The sequence below is a fragment of the Gigantopelta aegis genome, chromosome 7, assembly GCF_016097555.1.
Source record: "Gigantopelta aegis isolate Gae_Host chromosome 7, Gae_host_genome, whole genome shotgun sequence".
Lineage (NCBI taxonomy): Eukaryota > Metazoa > Mollusca > Gastropoda > Neomphalida > Peltospiridae > Gigantopelta > Gigantopelta aegis.
This window is the reverse complement of record NC_054705.1, coordinates 30,245,165-30,257,487: the sequence shown is the minus strand read 5'-3', so window position 1 is coordinate 30,257,487 and position 12,323 is coordinate 30,245,165. Positions and strand designations below refer to the sequence as shown.

The following is a 12,323-nucleotide window of genomic DNA, read 5'->3' as shown; positions in this document are numbered from 1 at the left end:
ATAAAGAATATCTGAAGTTCCATGTACCTACAAACTTTCAATATAAAGAGAATCTGGAGTTCCATGTACCTACAAACTTTCAATATAAAGAATATCTGGAGTTCCATGTACCTACAAACTTTCAATATAAAGAATATCTGGAGTTCCATGTACCTACAAACTTTCAATATAAAGAATATCTGGAGTTCCATGTACCTACAAACTTTCAATATAAAGAATATCTGTACCTACAAACTTTCAATATAAAGAATATCTGTTCCATGTACCTACAAACTTTCAATATAAAGAATATCTGGAGTTCCATGTACCTACAAACTTTCAATATAAAGAATATCTGGAGTTCCATGTTCCATGTACCCATACACAACTTTCAATATAAAGAATATCTGGAGTTCCATGTACCTACAAACTTTCAATATAAAGAATGAATACAACTGGAGTTCCATGTACCTACAAACTTTCAATATAAAGAATATCTGGAGTTCCATGTACCTACAAACTTTCAATATAAAGAATATCTGGAGTTCCATGTACCTACAAACTTTCAATATAAAGAATATCTGGAGTTCCATGTACCTACAAACTTTCAATATAAAGAATATCTGGAGTTCCATGTACCTACAAACTTTCAATATAAAGAATATCTGAAGTTCCATGTACCTACAAACTTTCAATATAAAGAATATCTGGAGTTCCATGTACCTACAAACTTTCAATATAAAGAATATCTGGAGTTCCATGTACCTACAAACTTTCAATATAAACAGAATCTGGAGTTCCATGTACCTACAACTGGTGTTCCATGTACCTACAAACTTTCAATATAAAGAATATCTGGAGTTCCATGTACCTACAAACTTTCAATATAAAGAATATCTGGAGTTCCATGTACCTACAAACTTTCAATATAAAGAATATCTGGAGTTCCATGTACCTACAAACTTTCAATATAAAGAATATCTGAAGTTCCATGTACCTACAAACTTTCAATATAAAGAATATCTGGAGTTCCATGTACCTACAAACTTTCAATATAAAGAATATCTGGAGTTCCATGTACCTACAAACTTTCAATATAAAGAATATCTGGAGTTCCATGTACCTACAAACTTTCAATATAAAGAATATCCATGTACCTACAGTTTCAATATAAAGAAAATCTGGAGTTCCATACAAACTTTCAATATAAAGAATATCTGGAGTTCCATGTACCTACAAACTTTCAATATAAAGAATATCTGGAGTTCCATGTACCTACAAACTTTCAATATAAAGAATATCTGGAGTTCCATGTACCTACAGACTTTCAATATAAAGAAAATCTGGAGTTCCATGTACCTACAGACTTTCAATATAAAACCAGTCGTGGTGCACTGGTTGACCGGCCTCGGTGGCGTCGTGGGTTCGGATCCCAGTCGAGGCATGTGATTTTTAATCCAGATACCGACTCCAAACCCTGAGTGAGTTCTCCGCAAGGCTCAATGGGTAGGTGTAAACCACCTGCACCGACCAGTGATCCATAACTGGTTCAACAAAGGCCATGGTTTGTGCTATCCTGCCTGTGGGAAGCACAAATAAAAGATCCCTTGCTGCTAATCGGAAGAGTAGCCCATGTAGTGGCGACAGCGGGTTTCCTCTTAAAATCTGTGTGGTCCTTAACCATATGTCTGACGCCATATAACCGTAAATAAAATGTGTTGAGTGCGTCGTTAAATAAAACATTTCTTTCTTGGTGCACTGGTTGGGACGAAAAATGATGCAATGGGCCCACCGACTGGGATCGATCCTGGACTGACAGCGCATCAAGCGAGCGCTTTACCACTGGGCTACGTCCCGCCGTCCACTCCCGAAGTGACCCTTTACTGGAAAATATACTCTTCCCGCATCGCCACAAAGAAGACTGCCACTCAGGCTGGTTTACTAAATCAAAACTAGCACAGATAGAAATGATTCTGCACAATCATCCATAAACAGGTTGTTGATTAAGGAAATTAGGTGCGGTCCGTTTGCGTCCTGAAAAGAATGCCACTTCTTGGTTTTCGCGATGTATTTGTAGGTACATGTAATGACATGGGTACTATCCCATTCTAATGATTAACGTAATTATCTAGAGCAATATGTTTGTCATCGCACCAGTCAAAGGTACAATATTAGGCTTCCTCGCGAATGTTGTTAGCTAAAGAAGATAAAATTATTGTCTGATTTTATACAGATCGTTTTGTATATGTATGTATGAGTCTGAGATGATTAATTTATACTCTACTCGCATGTGCATGTATGAAGGGTTGGAGGAGGTAGTTTCGGAGGTCTAATTCCCTTGTTCAAAGCTTATTTATTTATTTTTTTTAAAATATATTTTCCGGTGGAGTATTACTTGAAACAGCCCTCCCCCCAGAAACTTCCCTCGGCATGGTCTACACCCCCTAATGCATAAAGCCCTGCACCTGCAACTGATTTGTAGTTTTAGGCTCATTTTAAGGCTGGTATTTTTGCTAACTGTTCCATCGAAATTGCATACAATGGAAGTGCATTTTGGTGTAAGAACTCCTCTGCATATATTAACGGCTATTTGGAGTCTAAAATATTAATACAGTGTAAGTTTGCCTTGTGTTGTTTTACCGGAATGTTAAACGAAGAACAGAAGTCCCAAGTTGGCTTGTACGTTCTTATTTTCCTTTCCAACATGAAACATGGTTAACAACGTGATAATAAAGATAATATAGGTCTCAGCTCTTAGGTGAATGACACACAGGTCTCCTGACAGATGACATTGCGACTGAGAACGTCAAGGGTACGAACTGTAGAGCTGTCCTTGGGTCTGTGTTTCAAGTGTAGGAGGACACATTTTATTTAACGACGCACTCAACACATTTTATTTACTGTTATATAGCGTCAGATTCATGTGTAAAAAACGGATATTTATAAGATAACGGTACATGTATTTGTTGATATGTAATTTCCATCGTTGATAGTCCTTAGTTGTTAAGCTGGGGCAACAATTAAAATTCATAGTTGTCTTAAAGAGAAATTCCTGAGTTTGCTGCATTGTAAGATGTTTCCGACTAATAAAATATTTCTACGATTAAACTTACATATTAAATATATTTTCTTGATTAGAATATCAGTGTTTGTATATTCAATATGTTTCTGGTCGTCTTAATATTTATAGGAAGTCCAAACTGGATTTTGTCTTCAAATAACGAAAAAAAATATTTTAGGAAATAAAATGAAATTTAACCTGGTAATTTATTAGAACGATCAGAAACACGTTTAATATACAGCCATTAATATTTTATGCAGAAAACTATATTTGGTATGTAATTACAATCGTTAAAAAGTCTATGTTAGTCGATAACATCTTAAAATTTGCAGGAATGTCCCTTTATTTTCTGTAATTTAGTTTAACACTAATTGGTCTGATTTTAGTCCCTAATTAACTAAAGACTAAGTTATGGTATAAATGACAGATGGCAGAATAACAATTAATTCAGTCGTAAATGCATTTGAATATAGATATAGTTGTAAATGTTGCACTAAGATGCTATTATGGCCATTTCGATATTTTGTCGATAAAGACAACGAAACCGTTCCACCTGTCTTGAGTTGAGCTATTTGAGTTGATACGTTAGAAATAGCACTGAACTTTTTTATTTTTTAAATTTTGTTATTTAACCATTTTTTGCTTACATAACCATACATAAATATAAACATTTACATACATACGTACATACATTCAACAACAACATATAGTAGCATCAAGATACAATTCTTACCACAACAGCAATGTTATATGAAAGTGAATATGGAAAAGAAAAAAAAGAAGAAAAAAAAGAGTAAAAAATATTAAATTAAAAAAATTAAAATAAATAAATAAATAATAATTAAATTTATTCCTTAAATAAATTATGACACACTGACCAAATTTTTTTATATCATATTCACACTTGGAAAAGGCTACACTTTTTGTAATATTATAATATGTATCTAATTCTTTTTTTAATCCATTCCAAAATAGCACTGAACTTGGTAATTTAATTGTATCCGCTGGTTTTATTGGCTATGTCGTTTGTCTTACGTTAATTCTAACGTTGCATTAAATGTAACCAAATATGTACATTTTGCAAGACAAAAACGCTATAAATTAAATACACATTTTAAAATTAAAACATCGGCCTATTATTACCTATTTCTTACATCTTTATATTAAAATAATGGTATGATTGGAAGTAACAATAAAATCAAACTATAAATATATGATAGCGATCATTTTTGGATTTGGTACACTTAACGTTTAGAAAATTTGCCACTCTATTTTTTTTCTAGACGTCTATGACATAATTTTACAATCAAGTGGGAAAATTGCTTTTAACAGAAAACAAATAATAATAAAGAATTTATATATATCTATATCTATTATATATAGTGTTTTCCTAGCTTGTTTTAGCATGGTGCAGCACCATACCTCAATAGTCTAGCACCATCTTGCCTTAATCAGCGCCATGCTGCCCTGAGATTAAACAAGCCTTTTTCACTAATTAATTCTAAAATTGCCTTTATAAAACACCCAAAAAGGTATTATTAATTAATAAAATATGCCTTTTATATCTTTTGCCATTCATTTATTAAAACAAGCACATAAATTACATTATTGTTTATTTCAATTAATTTCTGTGTATTTTTACTGAAAAACAAGTGCCCCGAAAATGGTGAAAATGCCCCAAAAGTGTTTGGTCTATCATGCCTTGCCAAATTTCTAGGGAAATCACTTATATATATATATATATATATATATATATATAAGAAGAAGAAGAAGAAGAAGAAGAAGAAGAAGAAGAAGAAAATAATAAAAGAAAAAAACTACCCAAAGACATAGAAGCCAGCATTAATAAATTTTGTATCTTTTAAAAGCTGATTCAGTTTCAATGATATGCATAACTCAATTTTTCAAATTAGACACATGCGGCTCAAACCGTTGGGATTGGTCACAATTAATCTGATCTATCTATCTATTTACTGTAATTCCTAATCATACAAAGACATTACGTCATCTGAAATTATTTCCGTGTATACGTTTAGAAATGTGTACATGCTTATTGACTTTACACGTTTAAACATTCCATCATACGTAATGAGAAGATATACAAACATTGGCCCGGGGAAAACAATTATGAGTAGGTGATAATAAAAATCCCCAACTAATTTACTTACAAGTCGACACTATTGCAAAACGTCACTTCGTGCGTGGGTAGTATATATAATAAAATATACAAAAAACGGAAACAACAAAACACATAAACGCATTCAGTTATTCTTAATATCTTCAGAGGCAATAAAATATGGTTAGAAAAAGTTTCATATGTACAATCAATATGATGTCAACGGTGACGTCACTAGAATAAACTTTAATTGCAATTTGATGACACATATTAAATTTTACTGTTTAGAGGAGGATTTAGTAAACTAATTAAACAGTTATCTTTCTCCTCTACAACAGCATTATTTTCAGAAAATAATTTGTACAGAGGTAACACTAAAAATTCGATTTTGGAACAATAACAAAAATGTTTGTTAACATTCAAGAAACGTAATTAATTTGATTTAGTTAGTTGTCTATGTTCATTAATACGTAGGCGTAACTCTCCGCTGGTTTCCTCTACATAAAGATCGCCACAGGTTTATAATAGTGTTTGTATTAAAAACAGTAGGTGTATTGTTATCATGAATCTGGCTGAATATATAGGCATTCTAATTATTCACGCGGGCACCTTTATTTAGTTTCTTATTATAGAATTTAATAAAAGTGTCTCCCGCGTTTTGGAATGTGGAAACTGCTAGTATCTGTGTGACGGGGGAAGCTTACATACAGACCATAATAACTGTCTAGAAAGTGGGACGCATTATTTTCCAGTGATATATGAAGTACTTTTGTATTCTTGACATTTCCTCTATCTTGTGCATCACACCCAGTGACTTTCCATTATTCGCAGACGAATTTATAGGACAGTTTTGAATGAAAAAATAAACTGGTTAAATGACATGGTGACCTTTAAGCAATCAGTTTTTAGGTATTGGACTAGCTAGCGCACGTGATTAAAGCCACCAATGAGAATATTTCATAGAGAAATATCAATCTCTCTCTATATATATACTAGTATATCATTCAAGATATCTGTACGGACTGTCTTACAAGAATCTTCTTTACTTACAGTTATAACTCCGTTAATACGAAACAATGAAACTAGAAAGTGTTAGGTAAGTTACATTGTATAAGTCGATAATCGCATATTTTAAAGTTTTGTCTGAATGCTTAAATTAAGAATGCATGTAACAAGTTTTCTTCTTTTTTTATGCGTTATTGATCTACTAGTACATTTATTTATTTATTTATTTATCATTGGACTGTGTTTGCGTGGAATTATATATTTGTGTTTTAAATCCCTTCACACACAAACACACGATTTTTTTTTAAAATCTAGCTTACATTGTATGTACCCATGTTCGAATTCTAATTTCTTTCCTCAAATAACTCTGGGGTAGGCCTATAGTATAAATAACTTTTTAATTTGTCGCGTTTATGCAACAGTTTGTATCTCAAGTTCGTAATATTTTGTGTTCCAGGGTTACCCAGTTCCAGTATATATCTGTGATGGTGATAGTGATTCTGACGAGCTTCGTGCTGTATCCTAGAGGCAGAAAGACCGAGGTACAGTCCACCTTCGTCAGTCTCATCCACTTGGGCAGCTGGGCAGCTAACTACGGGGCGCAACTCTGGGTTATCCTTGTGGCCGGTAACGTCATTTTACTTATCCGTTTACTAGACATTTATTATTACTCACATTAACTACCCTAGCAAATTATAATATTAATAACTATACCAATGTAGAATTTGTATTGTCATTTATCGTTTCATAATTTGCATGTGTCTGTCTGTCTGGGTGTGTATGTGTGTGTGTGTATGTGTGTGTGTGTGTCTGGGTGTTTGTGTGCGCGCGCACGCGCGTGTGCGTCTGCACCATTTAACATGTAGTAGAAGTGTTACATTTTAGAGGATATGTTCACCTTTCGCGAACGCCTAATATCATCACTATTTTGACAGTGATACATGCGTGCATGTCACCATAGCTGTACTTATTCCAATGTGTTCTGTCCTGTGTTAGGTTTGATTTAGTAAAATGGGAGTGGCAGTCCTCCTTGTGGGAGCACAAGAAGGATGTACTGTCCAGTAAATGATCTCCTCGGAACTGGCTGTTCTATATACGAGGAACTAGATAGAGATTCATGGAATCAACCACTATTTTGCCAAATACCCATTCGACTCTGCATTGTGCAGAGATACGACCCTGATTACGGATAACGGTTCTGTTGTTCACATCTGTTATCTCTACGATCTCAAAATATACGGATTATTTTTCTTGGCTATCACTTCGTATACTCTGCTCAGCCTGGGTCGAGAATTTTTACCGCTACTGGCGGTGACTCGAGCTACATTGGAGCACGGAAAACACATCAGCTATTGGGTGTCAAACAATGGTAAATGCAAAAATAATACTTGAGTGGTCCCTTAGTGGTGTGGACATAAATGTCCTATACTCCAGTACTACAGTAACTACACGGTCACGGTAATTTTGTCAACTGATCTGCTTTTCCGTGAATATAAAATAATTTAAGTAGGCAACTGCTTTCTGTTCTGCCAAACGTTTAGATTTTTTTTTACAAAGTTAAAAAATAAACTTATCTTATATTCGTATTATATTTTGCTTTTACCCACAGCTTTTTACACTGTTTTGTGTTGCCTTTATTCGACACCCAATGGCCGATGCTTTATATTTTTTCTGGGATGTCGTTAAACATTCATTCATTCATTCATTCATTCGTTCATTCGTTCATTCTGCTCTTCCAGGATTAACCATGTTCTACAGTTTACCTCGACATATTTTCGGAAAAGTCCAAAGTCATCTGTTCCCAATGTTTTTCCTCTGGAGTCTTGTGACGTCATCGGTTCAGCTGGGCACGTTCGTCCTGCAACATCCAATGGAATCTTGGCAAACGTTTCACACAGTTGAGGTATAGATATTAGTCTAGTGCATTTCTTTTATTCAACAGTGTTTTATTATCAGTAAGCCTGAGGTGCTTCGGTCACAGGATCGAATCCCCTTGGTGCATAGACCGATTCTCTGGTTTTGTGTTTTCCCCTGTCCCAACCATTACGCCATGAATGCAGAGGTTTTGCCAAAGGGTACGGAGTGTAAAATTACGTGCCCTAAAAACTTAAAAATTAATTGATTAGTCAGCAAAATTAGTCAAAGTACATGAAATGCGGTGTCCAATTTCAAAACATTTCAAACCCATAACAATCAAGTAGTGGCACGTAGTGTCTGTTTTGTTTTATTACGTATCTTCAAATTATTTTCTGGCAGAAAGCCTGTACTTGTGTATCAAATACCTTGGTGTGTATTGTCCTGTCAGTGGGAACGTTCCTATAAAAGATCCTTTACAAATAACAGAAAAATGTGGATTTCCACTGAAGACTAGTTGTTAGAATTACCATGTTTGAAACCCAGTAACCAATGTTTAATAAATCAGTGTGTTCTAGTGGTGTCGTTAGACACAACAAACTTAAAATTTTGTTTTAACTAGCAACTTGTCTTTTGTTTCAATTATTATTTGTGTTTTGTGACGAATACAGTTCTTGCAGTAACTGGTCTAACCGCTGAATATCAAATTAGAGTCACAAACGATTTCAGGATTTATAATTTAACTTTCAAATCATGATTAATACTAGTTTTAACTGATTAACTTATATATTTTGTAATAGTTTAATATCAATATCAAACATCCATTTTGATGTTCAAACACATGGTATAATATATACTGAAATAAAGAAATAAGGGACCACATGGTATTTTAGACCAAATTTAATTAATTACTACAGTATGGCTGTATAAAATACAGAGAATATTGGATTGAATGTCAAAACTGTGACATTGATTGTCAGTAACACAGTTAACTTCCTGATACTATGGATATGGGTTCTGGTATCCGTTAATATGGTAAAGTTCCTGCATAAACTTCCATGTGATATGTATGGTTATTTGCACACGTTCGATGTTTTTAATGACTGCCGATAGTCCCGAGTGCGCAGGGTATTCACAGTTACCGCACACTTTTATCAAGGGAAAAACAACCGACTCGTGGTACAATTGTTGTTACTATTTATTTTTTCCTTATGTTTTTCCATCGGTATATTTAATTTGTATGCATAATTATCGTTTTAGGTAGCCATTTTGACATCTAGTTTCCTAGCTGCTGCAACGAACTCTGTAATACTGGCTCCACTCATTGTCAAGTCCATGGTGCACACATTTCGTCTCGAAGTGGAAGCCCGCGTCAGTGACGTCATAGGATACGCAGCAATCAAAGAGATGAAAAATGACCCAGAATACATTGCGGCGCGCCGGATGTTTAGAAGGTGTCACGGCCTTAGTGCTCTTCTGACGGTGGTGGGATTAGTAAGCAACTCGATACATCTGTACTACTTGTCTTGTCAGTGTGTACGTATTTGATGCCTGTGTCTACCCACTGAGCAATCATATCAAACTATAGAAGACAGCGATAGAAATTTTAGGGTATGAAACAAATAATGTATTGGTTACCAGCAACGGCATGTCATCTCTGATGACAAATTTAATGGAAACACACAAATATGAGACAAATGGTGTGTTGGTTGCGCTACAAGGTCTTGTATATACTAGTGACTGTAATTTATTAGACAAGATAAATATAGGAAACATAATTTATTACTCATATAGTTAAAAATATATTGGTACATCAAAGTGATACTCCAATTAGAACGTCAAGTGGGACATAACACTTCGACGTTACACGATGACGTCGTCGATTAGCACACTACAACCTTATAGAAACGTCAACCAATCGAGTTCATTGATATACATTACGATCGATTATGGGTAATGAATAGGATATTTAACTCGCTACCATTTCGTATCATGTTTATGTCCCTCGTGAAACAATTTTCATTGTCACTCGCTAAAGTTTACGACAACTGAAAATTATTTCACTCGGGGACATAAAAATTATACGAAATGGAAGCTTACTGAATATCACATAAATTCTGCTTGCCAGGGATCTTGAGTTAGTTGTAATAAAGTAGCTAAACTGAAAACAATATAAAACGATGATTTATATGATTTAACACAGATATTTAAACCCAAAACAAAGAATTGGTGCAACGGTTTTAACAGAATATCTTTGGTTTTAGACAGTGATTTTCCCCTCTAAATCCTTGCTGAAATAATAGTCCTGTAACTAATATATTATTAGGTTCTACTCTCAACATTTATCAATTTATTTTTGTAATTTAAAGAGAGAAAATATATTTTAATTTACATGTATATATATATTTATATTTCCAAACAAGGTTGAAGTATTGATGATATCTTAATTTAACTGTCCTATTATTTTCATATTTTTTATGTTCAATAGTTTAATGTTCTGTTGAAAGAGAGATAAGGTAAAAGAGATGACGTCATGGTCAGAAGTCACGCCATATTTAACCTTTTATTAGTTAAATGCTATATTTTCATCTTTTTTTCCAAAATGTTTTGAAATTTAAGTGTTTCAAATTTTATTTTATGTTGTATTTTCTGAAGACCTTTATACTCTGTGATGGAGGGTTGGGGGAGGGGTGGCGATGAAAAGCTAAGATTTAATTTATAGTGGGCTTAATATGTAATACGTTACTACCAGTCTTTAATTAAATTAATTATTTATGTGTATTTATTAGTCTGTTTTATTTTTATCATTCAATATATTTATATTTTATTTCTTATTTCATTTCATTTAATTTTTGAAGGCTTGGATGTGGCTTGATTTCACAATATCGATCTCATCTGAATATAATATTTTAACCAGCGCCTGTGATAAAAATGCTAAGTATGATATAATGTCGCCTGTGATAAAACTGCTAAATATGATACAATGTTGCCTGTGATGAAAATGTTGAATATGTTTATAATGTCAGTTCTGTGATATTATATTTCTAAATAAGATGTTATATTTCTAAATGAGGTGTGATGTTATCTGTCTAAATAAAATGTGATGTTATATTTCTAAATGAGATGTGATGTTATATTTCTAAATACGATGTGATGTAAATGTGATGTTATATTTCTAAATGAGATGTGATGTTACATTTCTAAATAACATGTGATGTTACATTTCTAAATGAGATGTGATGTTATATTTCTAAATAGCATGTGATGTTACATTTCTAAATGAGATGTGATGTTATATTTTTAAATAGAAGTGATGTTATATTTCTAAATGAGATGTGATGTTATATTTCTAAATAGAAGTGATGTTATATTCCTAATAACATGTGATGTTATATTTCTAAATAAGATGAGATGTTATATTTCTAAATAAGATGTGATGTTATATTTCTAAATAGAAGTGATGTTATATTTCTAAATAAGATGTGTTATATTTCTAAACAAGAAGTGATGTTATATTTTTAAATAAGATGTGATGTTATATTTCTAAATAGAAGTGATGTTATATTTCTAAATAAGATGTGTTATATTTCTAAACAAGAAGTGATGTTATATTTCTAAACAAGAAGTGATGTTATATTTCTAAACAAGAAGTGATGTTATATTTTTAAATAAGATGTGATGTTATATTTCTAAACAAGAAGTGATGTTATATTTCTAAATAAGATGTGTTATATTTCTAAACAAGAAGTGATGTTATATTTCTAAACAAGAAGTGATGTTATATTTCTATATAAAATGTGATGTTATATTTCTAAACAAGAAGTGATGTTATATTTCTATATAAAATGTGATGTTATATTTCTATATAAAATGTGATGTTATATTTCTGTATAAAATGTGATGTTATATTTCTATATAAGATGTGATGTTATATTTCTAAATAAGATGTGATGTTATATTTCTATATAACATGTGATGTTATATTTCTGTATAAAATGTGATGTTATATTTCTATATAAAATGTAATTTGTACTGCTGCTGCATCTGTGATACAATATATTTCAAATTTAAACAATAAATTTGTCTTTCTTTTTATTTTTCTCAGTTTTGTTTGTATACATTTTTGGCATGGATATTACTGAAATGCTGGTATTGTGATTACGTATCATATACAACAGCTTCAACACAAGGAAGGCTTCAAACAAAACAAAGAATTCATGATACAGATATGTGAACAAGGTGTAGTGACGTCTTTTCATTAATGACATTCCGTTCCTGTTAGCAAAAATGGTTTCCGTCGCCTGTCAT

General features: G+C 32.7%; 1 protein-coding gene across 1 annotated transcript; it reads left to right on the top strand.

Moving 5' to 3' along the window:
• Positions 1-6,645: 6,645 nt before the first annotated feature.
• Positions 6,646-11,305, top strand: LOC121377659 (transmembrane protein 205-like). Its single transcript, XM_041505729.1, has 3 exons — positions 6,646-6,788; positions 7,901-8,064; positions 9,276-11,305. Exons 1-3 carry the CDS (start codon positions 6,647-6,649, stop codon positions 9,561-9,563), a joined length of 594 nt encoding a protein of 197 aa, XP_041361663.1. The 5' UTR covers position 6,646; the 3' UTR covers positions 9,564-11,305.
• The last annotated feature ends 1,018 nt before the right edge of the window (positions 11,306-12,323 follow it).